Source organism: Hyaena hyaena, unplaced genomic scaffold, assembly GCF_003009895.1.
Source record: "Hyaena hyaena isolate Hyena2069 unplaced genomic scaffold, ASM300989v1 scaffold_1, whole genome shotgun sequence".
In the NCBI taxonomy this organism is placed as follows: Eukaryota; Metazoa; Chordata; class Mammalia; order Carnivora; family Hyaenidae; genus Hyaena; species Hyaena hyaena.
The window spans coordinates 4,112,882-4,131,241 of NW_024080633.1; the positions used below are offsets into that span (position 1 = coordinate 4,112,882).

The 18,360-nt window shown below is 45.8% G+C and overlaps 1 protein-coding gene and 1 long non-coding RNA gene across 2 annotated transcripts in view; one reads left to right on the forward strand and one right to left on the reverse strand.

The window, feature by feature from the left end:
• CDYL2 (chromodomain Y like 2) overlaps nucleotides 1-13,143 on the reverse strand; it is a 168,814-nt gene extending 155,671 nt beyond the window's left edge. The window contains exon 1 of the mRNA XM_039226289.1: nucleotides 12,775-13,143. Within this exon, the coding sequence (XP_039082220.1) occupies nucleotides 12,775-12,798 (24 nt within the window). The 5' untranslated portion in view covers nucleotides 12,799-13,143. The remainder of the gene's footprint in view (nucleotides 1-12,774) is intronic.
• A 255-nt stretch (nucleotides 13,144-13,398) lies between these two features.
• Nucleotides 13,399-14,048, forward strand: LOC120228134. Its single transcript, XR_005527415.1, has 2 exons — nucleotides 13,399-13,455; nucleotides 13,866-14,048. It is a non-coding gene; the product is annotated as an uncharacterized LOC120228134 (long non-coding RNA).
• The last annotated feature ends 4,312 nt before the right edge of the window (nucleotides 14,049-18,360 follow it).

Here is an 18,360-nt window from a genome sequence, read left to right on the forward strand (position 1 = left end):
GTAAGTCTGATTCTGAATCATTTAGTAAGCACTCATTGAATGCTATTGTTACCATTTTTATTATTAAGATCATTTAGGGGCACCTGGGTGTCTCTGTTGGTTGAGTATCCGGCTCTTTATTTCAGCTCAGGTCATGATCTCATACTTGCTGAGTTTGAGCCCCACATCAGGCTCTGCACTGACAGTGTGGAATCTGATTGGAATTCTCTCTCTTCTCTCTCTGTCCCTCCCCCGCTCTCTGTCTCTGTCTTTCAACGTGAATAAATAAACATTTTTTTAAAGTTTAAAATAAAAAAAAATAGTATCTTAAAAAAGAATCACTGGAAATCGCACTTCACTAACCTCTTTATGCATCAGCCAGAACCAGAGATTAGATTTCTTCAAAAGACATACTGATTCCTTACGTCAAAAGCAAATGGGATTTGCACCAGCTTCCCTGAAGATCACAGATGTGGCCAAACAAGCATAAGAGAGCCAAGGGTAATAAAACAGAAACGCCTCAAGATATTAAAGACTGCAATTTCTTCCATGTGTGATGATCAAGATAAGAAAACAAACCATGACTTTCTGCCCAGTACCAAAATACATATCAATTCGGAGAGAAAATTAGGTCTATCATTTGAATAAGGTCCATAGGTGTCTGCATCCCAAAGGCATTCACTCTGTGGATTCCTTCCTCTTTCTATGAACTATAAGACCCTTAGCAAAGTCCATTTCACCAGTCTCCATGTGGACCATACTCTTCAAAGTGCATGTGGTTTCAGGTAACAGCACGGACAGCAAACACAGCAATGTAAACAGCAAGACACTAGAATCTTACCCATTCACTTTTTATCCTGACAGATTTGGATTTCCTTACTCAATCGGACTTCCAACGGTTCACAAATGAGTTTGGATTTCCAGGAAAAGTTTAGATATCAAATGTTTCCCATAATGTCAAGGCCTGTCAGATGAGTCGGTGAGGTGGGTCCTGACCTCATTCTTCAAAAAGAGAATTAAACAAGGCCCAAGGCTGTGCTGAGTCTCACTGTCCTCCTTTATTAAGTCTTGCATAAGAAAGCAATAGTGACGTTACGATTTTCAAGGCAACTCTCCGGAAGAGTCCAGCAAGATAGGGTCTATCTCGTGTATGATGCACTCAGATTTTAGTGAAGAAAATAGCCAGTTCTAGCATTTCAAGCTTTTTGCCTCCTTCAGTAGAGTAAAAGAGGACCTTGCTTTCGATCCCTTCTCAGACATGTTGCTGAAAAACAAAGCAGGTGACTTAAAAACTGTCACCCAACTACAAGACTGAGCAGTCCTTTGGCCACAAGACTGCATTAGCTTTACTGATAATATAGAGCCCAACACTGCCCGTGAGTTTTGCTTATAAGAAACCAATGTCCACTGATCAGCTAGTCAATAAAAGATACAGAAAAGAGACCTGAATGTTAGATGCCCTGAGGAAAACTGAAAGACTGACAGTCCTTTGAACGCCACACAAAACAGGTTGTCAAGATCAGTTCCAAAATTCATGTAAATCAAAGACCTGTATATATTCATTCCTTCATTACACAGATTGTCTTTTGCATCCTGCACTGGGCTGGGTGCTAAAGAATAAACAAGACAGAGAGAACCCTGCCCACCAAATACATACACCCTGGTAGGAGACTTAGAAAATAAGATAATAAATGATGCCATATTGAAGTGAGTGCTCAACTGAGAGAAGAACGGGGTCCTACAGGAGCCCAAAGAAAACCCCTGATGAGTCAGGGAAGGTTTGCCAAGAGCAACATCCAAATTAAGACATAAAGGACGAGTGGGGATTTAAGCAAGGAAAACGTGGCAGGGTTGGTAATGGCGCCCCCACCGTTCAGAAAGGTATGAATAAAGGAGAGCAGAATGGAATGGAACATTTCAGAAACCAAGAGCAGACCTCTGGACAGACTGTGAGCAGAGAATCAGCAGAAAGTGAGAGGGGATCACATCACAAAGAGTTAATACATCACTTAACGGTATTTCATCAGGAGACATGATAACATTGGTATTTTAGAGAAAGATCCTTATGAGTATATGGCGTATATGGAGAATGACAGGACTAGATGCAGAGATATCAGCTAAGAGGTTCTGGAGTGACCTAAGTCATGGAGTTGTCTTCTGAATTCAAGTGGGGAGAGAGAATATGAAGGGGAAAAGGACAGATTCGGGAAATAGGCAGGATGCTGATCCAAGAGAATATACACGGTGTCTGCGCAAAACAAAGGAGGCCATATTTCTAGCTAAGGGACCAGTGGATAGAAGTACTCCTGAGGCTAGGAACCCAGAAGGAGCAGCGAGGAAGGAAGACCATAAGTTCAACTTTGGATATTTTAGTGTAAAGAGTTCAAGTGGAGTTAGATGGATAGCCCTGGAGTTGGGGTGGGGGTGGGGGAATCCAGGCCAGTGTCAGAGACTTGGAAATCACCCACACAGCCACTGCACCAAAATCAGAGAGCACAAGAACTCTAGGTCAAAACTATAAGATTCTCCAAAGTTTAAGAAACAGACAGCAGAAGGGGCGCCTGGGTGGCTTAGTTGGTTAAGCGTCCGACTTTCGCTTAGGTCATGATCTCACGGTTCGTGGGTTCGAGCCCCGCGTCGGGCTCTGTGCTGACTGCCAGCTCAGAGCCTCGAGCCTGTTTCAGAGTCTGTGACTCCCTCTCTCTCTGACCCTCCCCTGCTCATGCTGTCTCTCTCCTAGAAATAAATAAAACATTTAAAAAAAATTTAAAAAAAAAAGAGAGACAGCAGAAGATGGGGACACAGAGGCAACTCGGGAGGGGGAGAATGAGTCAAGGAAAATGTTTCAGGAATAAGGGATGGAGACCCAACAGACATGGTGGTATCTGAAATACTTCCCTGCACGCAACCCTGTGCCACATGCTGTGTGGGGAAATAAGGGAACCAACAGGCACTGTCCCAACACATGGCTGGTCTGTCACTACCCCCAAGACCTGGGCTGCCCCTGAGAAGCTGGCAAATGACAAACGATGTCTCCAAGGCAGGCAGCAAAAACCTAAAATAGAAGCAGGGTGACAGATGTGTATTCTGGAGGACACAGAGCAGACAGACTCACCAATAAGTGAAACTGGCTCACCAATCAGTGAATGGCAAGAATTGATAGTGTAGTGGATAATGCGATACTACACCAGGTCTTCTTTTCAGGGTCCACACACTCATCCCTTCAGCTTCTAGGAAGATCTCTGCTACAGAAGGGTCACAGATGTGTCCCTCAAAGGGAACTGCCCTCTCTGTCCAAGATACACTCCCCCACGTCTCCCCACTCACCGTGGGGCAGCCTACAAGCAGTAACTGCAGGATGCAGGGAAATGAGGCCCCCGTTCCAGGCCCTCAGTTTAGGACACTTCTGAAGGGCTATCACAGATCAGGAGCCTTCGGTGGGATTGGGTGACATCTCAATTACAACTTGACTGCAAGTCAGCTTCTCCATCTGTCCAAGCTTGCCTTCCTCACCTCCTTATGGGTATGTCTCCTGAGAGCCTTCTTCAGTAAGCCTTCTAGACATAATTCTCCATTTCTGAGTCTGGATCCAGGCAGCCCACCTAAAATGCATGGTGTATATCAAGCCAGGGGCCAAGCCACTGAGGCTAGAGCAGAGCCAAGGAGCAGAGATACAAGTGACAGAGCTATGAACCAGTTTTGTGCTTGATGGTGTGAGAGGAGCTCTGTCACAGTCCAGATTGAGAGAATGGCTGCTCTCCATTCAGTTATCACCAGGAACAATGCCTTGAATGTTTCAATTTGCTTTAAGGGACTTTTGTTACCTAACCTATACAAGATCTGGTGGAAGGCAAAATGGAATCTTGAACGTCAAGGACAATCTGAAGGAACCGTCTTAGAAAAGGTAGAGAGAAAACCATACGGGAAGCAGTAAAGGAAGCTCACCCAAGAGAATGCCAAGGTGGTCTAAGAGCATCGGCTTCAAACATTTTCAATCATTCATTCAACAAATATTTATTGAAAAGCTTCTGTGTACCCAGTTAAGTGCCAGGAGATGGGAATGCCATCACAACTAATACAGACATAGTCCTGCCCTCAGAGAGCTTAGAGCCTCACAGAAAACGCTGGAGCTCAGCTATGGAACCCTTTACCCAATCAAAATGATTAACACAGAAAATCAGATACGTGCAGTAACTTCTTAGCGTAGAAGCCTTTTGTAAGTTTAAGTGATGCTACTTTCTTATCACTGAGTTAACTCATGAGAGCAACAGAGCCAGCCTACTTTGATTAGTAATGAGTTTTTTCAATGAGGCCCAAGAATGTTAGCTGCCTTCTTACAGCAGCCTTGACAATTTATTTCTGCATTTGGTCTGCTTGTAACTAAGAAAGCAATCTTTGATTTGCTATTAAAAAAAAAAAATGGTTGTAAGCGGTATCAGGTTTAGTTTACTTTGTTTTTATGATCTTGTCTTACAATCTGAGGGTATTTTACATTCTAAGTGACCCTAAAGTCTAAAAGAAGAAACAGAGGAAATGTCTGTTTTGTGGTTGACCCTCTAACATATAACAATGACCAGCATTGCTTCTCTCAAATTAAAAAGTCAAGGCAGAATGGCCTAGAACTCTCCATAAACCCCAACACCACCTTTTATACAATACAAAGAGATAGTCAGTTATTATCACACACTGGCTATTACACCATGTCCAAAATATTCCAAACCACCACCATCTGAACCTTGAGTGGTATTTAATTGAGCGGGGTGCATTGTGTTGTGAAAGCATATTTGCCTGTATAATTTTATGTGAGGAGATACAAACAGTGCTGAATTTTTAAAAGAATGTTGCAGACCTAAAATGTTGCTAAAACAGTGCATTTACCAGAAGTTCAAATATATGTCCAGAGATGGCAGGAAAAGCTATATTTTGAGGCCTACTCACAAAAAGAAGAAGAAAAAAAAAAAGAGTTGACCTGGCTGTTCCTTTTACTGTACTGAACAGTCCAATGTGTTAAAAGTGTGGTGAATTAACCATATGTGGGTGTTAGGCCTTAACCTAACATTCTGAACAACATTTCAAAGACATTTGTGGTTGCAGCTCCAGCAACTGGCCCGGTTCTAGGCACAGAGTAAACATATAATAAATGTTTGATTGATGGGCTATTAAACAAATGACTGTTTTTAAATAAAACTCAAATCCAGAAGGTGTAGAAGCTCCATGGCTTGTTAGTAAGGCCCACGGCCATGTGATTTTTAAAGCACTGGACTGGAAGACAAGGAAATGAAAATCAGAGAGGAAAATTCCCTGATGAAGAAAATGAGAAGAGGGTGGTGGCCCCTTGGTCGGGGAATTCCTGGCACGGCCTGTGTGCCCGCCATGCTCAGGAATGAGTCCAGTGTGCCCGAGTGCCAAGGCCTGGCAGGGTTCCTGAAGCTCTTCATGCATGCAGACAAAACAAGATGATGACACCCCCTAATACGTAAGGTTTATTTGAAGAGGTGACAGAAGCAATCAGAAGGAGAGATTTCAAACACAGAAGGGATCCCATCAACAGCAGAGGCCACCAAGGCCCTGAGGACACCTCTAGCAGTATGTTGTTATCAAACGGTAGCGTGGGGACCAGAAACCTGACTGCATCAATCAGGATTCAGTCGAGGAAGCAGAACACTAGGATATACACATTAAGAGATTTATTGCACGTGGGGCGGCCTGGGTGGCTCAGTTGGTTAAGCAGCTGACTTTGGCCTAGGTCATGATCTCGCCGTTCCCAAGTTCGAGCCCCGGGTCAGGCTCTGTGCTGACAGCTCAGAGCCTAGAGCCTGTTTCAGATTCTTTCTCTCTCTCTCTCTCTCTACCCCTCCCCTACTCATGCTCTGTCTCTCTCTCTCTAAAAATAAATTAACATTTAAAAAAAATTAAGAGATTTATTCCAGGGAATCGGCTTAGTGGGGATGGGGGAGGGCTGGCTAGGCAAGTCCAAAGTCCATAGGGCAGGTCATTCGGAAGGACAAGCTGGAACTCTTCCCAGCTGAAGCTGTTACCCACAGGTGGAATTTCTTCTTCAGGTAAGCCTCAGTTCTAAAGGGCTTTCAGTCGACTGAATCAGGTCCATCAAGATCATCTAGAATAATCTCCCTTAAATTCAGCTGACTGTGCACTTTAATCACATCTACAAAATAGTTTCCCAGCAAGACCTGCATTAGCATTTGACAGAATAACTGGGGACTGGAGCCAGCTACGTTAACACACTAAACTCTATCATGTCCAAAGACCAATAACACCATAGTGATCCGTCCACCATACCTCTCCTCTTGGAAAAATGCTTAATGAAGATCTTTCTTTATCTCCTTATACTCAACTTAGCAAGACATTTTTGTTGACCAAGATCTTTAGAAAGGTTCTGTGTGACTATGTTATATGCGTTCTACTCTTTTCTCCAGGTGAAATTACTGAAGATGTCAGACTCAACTGTCATAGGTCAGCAAGAGAGGGCTTTGTAGGGTTTACAGAAAATCCTTTTTATGAATGTAAGTCCAATAACCCACTGTCTACATGACAATTGTCATCCAAGTCATCCAAAGTAGCAGAGCCATGTGCAGAATCAGGGGAATGAAGATGACTGATCCATTCTCTCATATTCCCACCCCAGGAAATCACATTCACTCTATTTACACTGTCATGCCCAATATTCTTAAAAGTGCTGCCCACAGAAGATGTCTCTGCATCCACATTCCCCACATCCCCTTGCTCATCATCACTGCAATCAGGCCCTTCCCTTACCCACCAACACACTCTACAGAACAGATGCTCCCTAAGGTACCAATGACTTCCTGGTTATTAAATCCAAAGGACACTGTGAACCATACCTTTTTTCTCGAAATTCAATTTCCCAATGCCTTCCATAACAGAAAAGCGTCTTGTTTTTCCTCCTAGCTCTCTTGCTATTCCTTGTAAACTTGGTGACACTTCTTTCTCTTCCTCCATCCTTTAAATGTCCATTTTCTCCAGTATTCCACCAGTAGGCCCTCTTCATGTTTACACATTGTCTTTTGGTTTTAATTATGATCTATACACTAATGATTCCCAATCTCTCATGACAGGTGCCCCTTCTGAGCTTCAGGCTCACATGACCACTGCTGTGGACATCTATACATGGATGTTCCACAAACACTCTGAACTCACTGTCCTTTCCACCAATCCACTACTGTCTGTTAATGCTTCTTCCCAGGCTCTCTCTCTCCATGACTGACACCCCTATTCACCTAAGGGACCAAAATGAAAACCAAAGAGTTATCCCTCAACTCCTGCCTGTCCCTCAATTTGAAGGGATGAGAGGTAGGTACCACTCGTTTCCTAATTTCCACTCCTCTGTAGCCACCACATCTTTTAGGAAGCCTTATGTGCTCCCACAGAACCCCATCTTCCCATATATTAACACTTTTCCCATTGCACTGTAAACTGCCCATTTTCTTAACTACATCTCCACTAGACCACAGACTTCTGGAGAACACAATCTCATCGTTTCCCTAGTGCCTGCCATATACATGTTGTTCTATGAATGTAAAAGCAACAAATGAGAGATGGTGCTATGAATTCAGCCACATCTATATGTGTCTTCTCCATCCAAGAGACGCAGAAAGACCTATAACTTTGGAATCTAAATGTGTGTCTCTAATACATCAGATCTTTGAAGCTCTCATGCCTGAACCATTCCTTAGCAATTGGTCAGGTTGTGAGGAGCTATCTAAACTCCTTTCAAGGAGAAAGATCCCTGAAGATCCCTGAAGAAATGATCTTACACAATGAAGAATGACTTGACATAAAAGTCTATCTGAAAATAAGCTGTATCTACCCACAGATGATAATTTAAAATAACTTTCAAAAGACGGGCGAATCATACTTCCATTCAAGATTTACCAGGTGAATCCACTCAACTGGACCAATAAATTTTCTTCGAAGATATCCGTCTCTTCTAACACTGGTACAGAAATTTGAGAAGTTGTATCACTGATCATCTATTCTGCTACTACGTGTTTGACAGGAATTACCTCAGGTACGACTGGTAAGTAGGGAAACAATGTCAGTATAACAAGTAAGTTGTATTGATTCTTGTGTTCTTTTTCCTCGCTTGTTAATATTCTGAAGCAAGCATAAGAAAGCATTCTCACAAAGAAAAAGAAAGACTTAATGATGCAGGAAGATCATAGAACGAAGCTGGAAATGCATTCCAGTGCCTTCCTTTAATATGAGTGGTAGCAGACTGTGGCTCTAAGAACCAGTATGTTTTACACTATGTTAACCTGACAGGCAGAGCTGCAAGTGACAGATGAAGAAGCTCTGAAAACATTTCTCCCAATAAAGACGAAAGATGAGGGCGATGCTCTGGGCAGGATTTAATTTTGATGAAAATGGTGTCCATTAGAAACAAATGCCCTCAGCGATCTGCAGAGAGAAAGGTGGTATAAACCCAATGTGAATGCTGTGAAGGATGGCCTGACCTGTGGAGGACAAACATCAGCCAGGTGGAGATTTAACCAAGCTGTATTTTTATTAGCTTCGTTTCTGGCTTTGTTTCTGGTTACAATGTTCCATAAGTTTTCAGCACTCTGCCTCAATCCCATTTTTCCCATAAGCCCCTATTTTCCCATATTTTTAGTGTGTGACTCTGCAGAGTACAAGGGCAGAAATGCCCGTGTTCATCACTTTTGCTGAGTCGACTTTTAATGAAAGTAAATTTCTTTCCACAAAACTAAAATTATCCTATTATTGTTGTTATTTATCTTATCTGGAATGAAATGTAATCTTTCCGTACACACACAAACCTACACATAACCACACACACAATATATATTAGATAAGGGTGGGTACATGCATGCCTATCAACACCCCCCCCCCCAACAAAGACATGGGGCATATTTCCTCCTTTCAGGATAGAACCTTGGGATGTATAAATAAACTGAATGTTGACAAACCCAAAAGGAACTATCATTGTCAAGTCCATCTTGACCACTACTGACTTTGCCTACAGACAGACAGCAATCTCTTTGAACAATTTTGCTCAAGAAGTAGAGAGAGACTGCCTCCACAACTGTCAGCTAATCACAAGGGAGGGGGTGTAAAACACCGCCCAACGGCCACATGGAAAACCACATGGTTGAAGCTTAGATGCGATCAATCCTTCTAATGAATAACAGTCTGGCTTTCTGGAAAGAGACTCAACCACACTTCCTTCCAGGGAGAACTGAGAGCTACCCGTACACATGGTGTTGCCACCACTGAGAGATCACAAGGGAAGAAAAGAGAACAGAAGGTAACACTCAATACAAGGATAACAAAGGTCAGCCAAGGTGCTTTATATAGGCTTAATTTATAACAGTCTTCCACTCACTGATTCTGTCAACGAGTAGTTGAATGTGCAAGGAGCTAGGGACACAGAGAGGGTCAAGACAAGACAGCCAAGGTTCCTTATTCCCTGGCTATGTCTTCCTAACACCCAAACATCTTAGTGAATGATTGACTAAATTTCTGGGGTTGCAAACTCTAAGGCCTGCTAGAGCCAGATAAGTAACGTAAGAGTGAAGCAGAATGCGTACGTTGTACCAGGGAGCACAGGGCCAATGACAAACTAGAGATCACACGTACCATCTAAAGGTACTCAAATCCATTTTTCTTATCTACCCTGGAGGGAAAAAAAAATACATAGATAACCCAGACCTGCTCACAGACTGCCACTTTATGACCCTCATGTTTAGCAGAATGTAGAGCTGAGCATCGGGATTTGAATTTCATTTTGTAACCAGATACCTTACTCTAAAAAGATTAACCAATATTTAAGATCGCTTTCTATAGGTGATGGCTATAATACATCTTCTGGTGAGATGAGAAGACTTCTGTAGCGAAAACAAAGCAGAACCATCCGTCAAGATCCAAAATTTTGGAAAGTGAGCTTGACTCTGTATTTCCCCATTATGAAGAGTGCCATTAAGTAAAGTTTTCATTTTCAGTACCTATTCCTTTAAAAAAAATACTCTATCTGAGGAGGGTTTACTCTTTGCAATTATCTGAAGCACTAAAGAGAATATGAAGAATCTCTACAATCCAAATCACATCTTCACTATAAAGGGTCAAGGATAATGCCAGCAGACACACAGGTACAGTGTATCAATTACAAATATAATAGATTTTAGCCCACTCAAGATGTGGTTTCTTAGAGGTTACAAGAAGCCATTTTATATATATTTGAATATAATAGTCAATTAATGTAATACCATAATTGAGAACAAGATCAGTTTTCTTCTTTTTTTCTTTCAAGGTCAATCAATGTACTAGATATTCCAAGGTCTGTCCTCAAATCAACATCCTATGTTTTACACACACAACAATTTACAGTTAGAAATATATATGCTAAATGTTCAGTTCCCAGCACTTAATTGTTTTTCAAGCTAAATTTGGACAACAAATTAAATTCTTCCATCTAAGTTATATAACGTAGACACTGGCTATGAAAATGTTGACATTGGTTATACTCTTGGAATGCAATTTAGCCCTTTTAGTAATGACGATGCCAATAATCAGCTATGGGAAAACTATTTTACATCTAGTACAATTACCTACTGTCACAGAGGTAATGATTATTATGGTCCTGTTCTCCAGTAAGAACTCTGGAGGTGCTAATATAATTCCAAGGCCGGTGTGAAAATTCCCCTTAACCAGCTATGATTACCAATGTTAAGGAGGGTAGTTTCAAGTGAACATTCAACAAGAAATTATCCCCGGAAGGTTCATAAGTTCCAAACTTTAAATGGAGAAATACGGACACCTCCTCACTCGTCCCTTTAACACCTGCACAATGGACTCGGACAATGTGAGCACCTCTAGGTTGACTCAGTACCAATGGGCAGAAAAATCCACGCTCCTAAGGAGTTGAGTTTGCCCCTAAACAGTATCTACTCTTGACCAATGTCCTAATAGTGCTGGTGATAGGCACGAAAGCCCAATCAGACCTCCCATTCTGCTGTGCTTCAACTTTTGGTTTCAGATGTTACTCCGCCATCTTGAAACAGACCAAAGTTCTCCCATGAGGCATTGGCCGTGATCTGCCAAAGGTCTTCACCAGGTTTCTACCCAACTTCACCTTCATTATTAGCAGAAGGATGAGGAAAGCAATAGAGCTCAAAAGAGGTCAATCAAGAGGCAGTGGTTCTTTCAAATACTGCCAAGATCACCCATCTGTCCCATCTGAGCCCATTGGCTGGTGGTCCATGACTGGGCCTCACCAAGTCCACAATCATCCAAAAGACCCGGGTCACACAGGAAGCCAAGACGCTATTTTGCCTGTTCTCCTTTCTTCTCCCACTGCAGCCAGCAAATCTACCATCTGAAAAGCTTCAGCCGCCCAGAGGGCCCAGAGGAAAAAGCTCATGGTAGATGAATCCCCTTATAGTTTCTCGTGGGTGTACGACTCCTGCAGTTTCTTAGCCACTAGGTTAATTCCACCCTTTTGGGGTGCTCATCTCGATTTAGTCAGGAGCCCTGAGAAGCAGGGCTAGGCTTTGCGGATTTGTGTGCAGGTAGCACAGGTCCAGACTGAGCGCTGACGCTGGTTTCTAGGAGGATCAGCTGACCTTCTGGTTGAAGAGTGCTGGTCTCTTAGCTTCCTTATTCTGACCCTCATCTTGGGGTCAACACCGTCTGGAAGGCGCTCTCCCCAGGGAGTGGGGCTCGCTTCTCCTTCTGTCTACTCGTCGAGAACCCAAAAGCTCAACAGTTGTGTCCAGAGCCTGCTACAACCCAGCTCCCGGAGGCCACGGCTATTCCTCCGCCGTTTCACAGAGAGGGCCAGACTAATGTCTTCCATGACCACTTTTGAGACGCTCCCAAAGTCTCCCAGGCTGGCCACTACCTGTGTGGACCTGGGTGGACCCGGAGACAGGTATCCACTGAGGGTGACGCAGAGTGTCGGGAGCACGGCTCACATCCCACGTCTTCCAGCAACATGTTACCACCCACCTCTGACTTCCATGTTCCCTTCCCTTCCACACAGGGCCCTCTGCAGCGCCCCCTCTCGCCCCCAGCGAGCACGACACCCGCAAGGACCGCCCCCACGCCCCGGCCTGGAGGGCTTCCCAGCCCGTGGCGGGGGCAGCAGGTGGGGGGAGGGGGAGGGCGGCCCGGTGGCCCCGGGGAGCGGTTTGGCGGGTGTCCCCCGTACCCTCACCCGGCCGCCCCCCCCCCCCACCGACCACGCAGTCTCCCTCACAGCCCCCCGGACCCCGCCTCGCCGGGGCCGGGCTCCGCTCCCACGCCCGCCCCCCTCCTCTCCCGCGCCCCCGGCCCAGCCCGGGCCGCGCACCCCCCGGCCCCGCACCCTCGCCGGCCGCCGCGCGGCCCCCCGCATTCCCGGCACGTCCGGCGCCGACTTTTACCTGTACTTTCTGCACTCGAGGCGGCTCGTCGGGCGAGAAACACCTCCCCGGGACCGCTACCTCCCCCGCCCCGGCTCCGCCCGGCTTCCTCCTTCCCCTCCAAGGCCGCAAAGTAGATGGAGTAAGAGAGTGTGTGTGCGAGAGAAAGAGAAAGAGGGAGCGGGCGCGGGCGCCGCGGGAGGGCGGGCGGGCGGCGGGCGGGAGGCGCGCCCGGCCCCCGCCGCCCTCCGGCCGCCGCCGCCGCCGCCGCCGCGGGCTCGGCAACTCCGGCTCGCGCCCGGCCCCGGCCCCGGCCCGGTCCCCGCCGCCCGCCCGCCCGCCGCCGCCCGCCGCCCCGCGGGCCGGGGCCGGCCGCGCCCCCGCGTCCCCGTACCTCGTAAAGGTCCCCAGAAGCCATGCCAGGCTGCGGAACTTGGCTCGCCGGGTGTGCGCGTCTGCTCGCTCGCGCCCTCCGTGCGTGTGCGCGAGGGGGCCAGTGTGCGCGTGTGTGTGTGCGCGCGTGTGTGTGTGAGTGTGTGTGTGGTGTGTTGAGTAAACTGTGTTTTTGCAGAATGACAGGCTTGGGGGCTGCCTATGCGCAGAATCAGAGCGGGCGGCGGCGGGGCTGGCGTAACCGGCAGCGGCGGCGGCGGCGGCGGCACGAGCGCGGGCAGCAGCGACGGCCGCGCAGCGCGCCGGGGAGGCACCGACGCGGCCCGAGCGCCGCGGCCCCCGCGACCCGGCGACCCGGCGGCGGTGGCTGCAGCGGGCAACGGCTCGCCCCGGCGCCGCCTGCAGGAAGCCGCCCCGCGCCCGCCGCCGGCCCGGACGCTGCTGCCACTGGGCGAGTCCCCGCCCCCCGGGAGCCCGGCCCGGCCCCCGGGGAGGGGGGGGCGGGGGCGGCTGCCCGGCCGCGCCCCGGGGGACCGGTCCCGGAGTCGGGGAGCGCCAGGGCCCGCCCCGCCGCCCCGGGCCGGCTCCGGAGGCGGCGGCGGGGTCCCCCCCGGGGGTGGCCGGCCAGGTGCCCGCGGGGCGCACCCGGCCCCGGGCCGCGAAGGGGCGGCCGAGGAGGCAGGTAGAGAGCAGCGGTGGCAGGTCGCAGGGAAGGGGCCCCAGCAGGGCTCGGTCGACCGGGGGCCTCACCTCTTCCCCGCCACCGCACACACACACACCTACCACCCCCAACCCAAGGAGGGAGTGGGCGCCACCCTGGGTGACCTGGCCCCTCCGGGGCTGCGCAGCCCCTCCCCGGCTACATAGCCCCTCCCTCCAGTCTGGTTTGTAAGACGTGGAGGCCCCAGGGAGGACGGACGACATGGCCCATGCAGAGGCGCCAAGACGGCACCCCATAAACCCTGGAAAGTCTTTAGAGCCAGGCGTGGCCTCCCTTCAACAGCCCCCCCCCGCCCGCCCCCCCGTCATTCACTCATCTACTACTCAGCAAACATTTTCCAGTCTACCTAACTACACAGTGTCCCTTGAAAGGCTCAACCGGGACCCTGCCCACAAGAGACTTTGAATCCAAGAGGAGACACTAGCCACGCGCCCATGAGGAGGATCCAGTCGTTCCATAAAAAGGAGTTCCTACTATGTGCCAGTCTCCAGAGCTGGCATTGAAGAAGCTCTCAAAATCCAAACTCCTTAATAAAGTCGTCTCTTCCTACCAAACCCTGGTTAAATGGTCTCCCTTCTGTTCAAAGGCTTCTCTTTATAAGAGAAACGGTTAACTCAGAACCTGGGAAGACAGGATGTTCTGAACTTGGAAGAAAGGTCTTCCTCATCCTAGCCCCCAAAATGCCTAGTTGGTTTCTTTCTCTAGATGAGAAGTGGACATAATGCATACCCCTCCTCCTTCATTTCCTGTGTATGAGACTTTGGACATGTCACTATACTCATCTCTAAATTGGAAATGGTGATAAACACCTAAAATGATGTAAGAATTAAATAGGGGATCTGTGTACATATGAAGTGGCCTATAGCAGCAGAACTCAATAAAGGTTATTTGTGTCTGAATCTGGACCCTGAACTGCCCTTGTGGAGGGAAGGATGGTGAAGGAGAATGTATAACAAAGAGAACCGGTTTAATCTAGAGGCTGTCAGACTTTTAAAAGACATCAAATTTTTCATTTAAAAAAAGTTTTCTTAGAATCCGGACCACAAAGTTTTCATGTCTGGCTCAATCTAGGATACATGAGTTTGCATATGCTGTTCCCTCTGCCTAGAATGTCCTTCCACATGGAATCCATCTGGAAGACTCTTCCTCTTCCTGCAGGGGCTTGTTTATCTTTGTATCACAAGCATCTATCACTATTCCTGGCAGAGAGTGAGTACACAATGAATGTTTGTCAGGCTATGCCAATACAACAGATTTTATACCAATTTCTAGTTAAAATCCCATATTAAAACAGTAGTGGGGGGAGAGAGAAGGGTGAGTGTGTGGAAATAACAAAGTGTATTTGGTTTAAAAACTGTAGAAATTGTTATAGCAATTCTCTCCCGTTTTCATACTATTTTCCCAATGGTTATGGTTTTAAATAATAACATCAATAATAAATAGCTCTCAATCTGTAGGTCACAAAACAAATTTTCATGATCCTTAATTTGTACTTGGGAATAAACGCACCACCATAGCATGAGGATGTAATTTGGAAGTAGAAGACAAGAAAGAAACTGGGTTTGGAAATAATCTGCTCAGCCAAATTTGAATATATAATCAGTAGTTTTATGAAAACACCAAAAACTTGACTTGGACTGGCCAAATGCTCCCTGGGAATGTGAGCACACGTTGAAAAACACTTGTCTAGACAGCAATTGTTACAGAGTTCACAAGAGAGGATATTCACTGTGGATTGGCATGCTCAGGGAATATCTGATGAAGGAGGTGGAATTGAAATGCATCTTGAAGACTCATAGGAAAGGAAGGACAGTATTTTAATTTGGGAAAGAGGTATGAGTAGGTGGTAGGCAGTGCTGCAATGGCAGGGGTGCTAGAAGACCAGAAGATTGATCCGTGGAGGTCATAGGACATTGGATTGCAAATGCAGGTCAGTCATGGAGAGTCTTGAATGGCAATCGCAATTTAGCAAGTTAGCGGTGGAAAACTGGTGAAGACTTTTAAATCCATCAAAAGCATGTGGCAATCAAAAGGGTGCTTTAGAAAACAAATTCTAGAAGAAATGTGAAAAATGGACTGCAGAGGTTGAGGTTAGAGGCAGGGAGACCAACTGCAGTGGTCCATGGTGGTGGCAATAGAAATGAAGAAGAAAAACTGGACTTGCAAGGAAGAACCCAACCAGCCACCAACGTTCATTATGGTTATTCCTCTTACTTCCATAAAGCATTTGATCCAAATCAACAGGACTTGATGACTAACAGGATGTGTGTGTACGTGTGTGTATGTGTTGGGAGTTGGGGGAGGGGTGAGCAACGAAGGAAAGAAAGGATACAGAGATGACTAAGGTTTTAAACTGAGTGACTGAGCTACCCATCCGTCATAATATTGTTCTATTTTGAGCTTGCCTCCAGACCATTGCTGGCCTCCAGAAAAGCCAGATGCTTCCTGAAGAATGAAGGGAAGGTTCTTTATCCTCTATGGGAAGGTTGACCCAACCAATGGAAAGTTCTGTTCCAGGTTCTTCCGATGACATAGAGCCATTGTTGCTCATGGAGAATGGAAGATACCTACCATATTCCAAAAACCGGGATAAACCCTTCATGCTACTCATAACTCAGGGACAAGTGATAAAACTCAACTCAAACTGACTTAAAGAATTTAGTGAGTCACAGAGATTACAAAAGAATAGAATTGCTCTCGGGGTTGGCTGGATTCAAGATCTCAAAGGACATATAAATTAATATAATATAATGTAATATAATATAAATCCCAGGGAAAGGCTCTGCTTGGCTGATTGTAGGTCATATGCTCTTGTTTTAGCCCAGTTACTGTAGTCAATCACTGATAGTACTCTGTGATTGGCCAGCTTAAGTCATACACCCACCTATGGGGCAAGAAGATTACAATGATTGGCAGCTGTACCAGAATCACATGATTGGAAGTAGGGATGAGCAGAAGCCCAATGGTATGGGAGAAGGCATAACGGGAAGATACATGTTCAACTATATAATGGAACAAATCTGGGGCAGAATGAAGACTTAGAAGCAAGGTCAGTGGCTGCCTAGAACATGACCTTGTGATGGGGCAAGAGCAGCCAGTTTAACAGCCAAGGACAGACTGTATTCACTGCCCTGACAGTGTATTACAGTATGGCAATGATTTGAGACATGAATCTTGACCTCCTGTAGAGTATGGTGGTTGAACATGTAGACTATAGAGTCAGAATGCCTAGGTTCCAATTCTTGCATCATCACTCCTAGCTAGATGCTGTGAGGTTCTTGACTTAACCATTCTGTCTTTCCATTTCCAAATATATTTGTTATTTTTTATCGCACAATCAACTACTCCCAAAACCTAGTGGCTTAAAACAAAAGGTTTTTCTTATCTCACAGGGCCTGTGTGTTGGAGATTCAGGAGCAGCTTAGCTGGGTGGTTCTGACTTATAGTCTCCTTTGGGGTCGCAGTTAAAATGTTGTCTAGGACTGCAGTTATTTGAGAGCTTGACTGAATCTGGAGGCTCTCCCTCCAAGATGGTGCCCACTGTGGCAGAAGACTTCAGCTCCTAACCATGTAAATCTTTTCATAGGGTTGCTTGAGTTTCCTCATGCCATCTCATCTAGTCCCCAAAATCCAACAAAATAGAGCAAAACTGCCAAAGCTTCAGCTCTTTCTAGCACAGAGTCCCTAATTAATCTGATGTGTCGGTCCATGCTAAATCTATTTGATGCAGAGGAATCTGTAGCACATCAGACTGTACAACTATGGATGTCAGGTCTACACCACTCACGTTAAAGATGAGAAAACTAAGACATAACATTGGGTGATCCTAGAGAAAAAACAAGGATGAAGTCACAATGGCTTTGGCCATCTAATCTTAGAAGCTAAGCACTGTCACTTTCACCATATTTTATTCTTTAGAACTAAGCCACTGTGCCTAGCCCCAACACAAGAGAAGGCAAACTGGCCCCCACCTTTTAAAGGGAGGGCTACCAAAGAATTTGTGGACATATTTTTAAATTACCACACCACACATGTCACTTGAAGTGATAAATACCCCCATAGAGCTGTTTTAAGAATTAGATAAGATAAGCCATGCAAAGCACCTATAGCTACAATAAGGGCCAAACGATGGGGTTTGTTATAATTGCTATTAAAACTACTAATACCTGGGGCACCTGGGTGGCTCAGTCAGTTAAGCATTGAATTCTTGATTTCAGCTCAGGTCATTAGCTATACGCTCAGGATGAAGTCTGCTTGGGATTCTCTCTCTCTGTAGCTCTCTGCCCCTCCCCCACTCACACCTGCTTGTGCACACACACACTCTCACTCTCTCCCCCCTCTCTCAAAATTAATAAATAAACGTTTTAAAAAATAATAAATCACCTTTAAAAAACCTACCAGTACCAGTTTCAAACTGGACATATATATACATATATATGTAGCAGCATATATATATATATATATATATATGTATCACTAATATCCTTGAATGTTCAAGATTCCTATAGAAAACCATTAAATCAAATAAAACCTTCAAAATGAATATTTTTCTCAAGCCACACAGAAGCTCTTGTTACTAATTAAACTTTATTTTTAGCATCAATTGAAAAATACTTTACTTCAATAATAACAAGCATTGAAGTAAAGTCATACTTATTCACTATAACATGCTAGGTATTATTCTCATTGAACAAAACATTATGCCTTGCCTTCATGAAGTTTACAGTACAGTGGAGGAGATAGACAAAAAAGCAAAATGCATATATAATATTATTTCAGGTATTGATAAGAAGTATGAAAAAAATAAAGCTAGGTAAGAAGACAGAGAGGAGGGGCACCTGGGTGGCTCAGTCGGTTAAGCAGCCA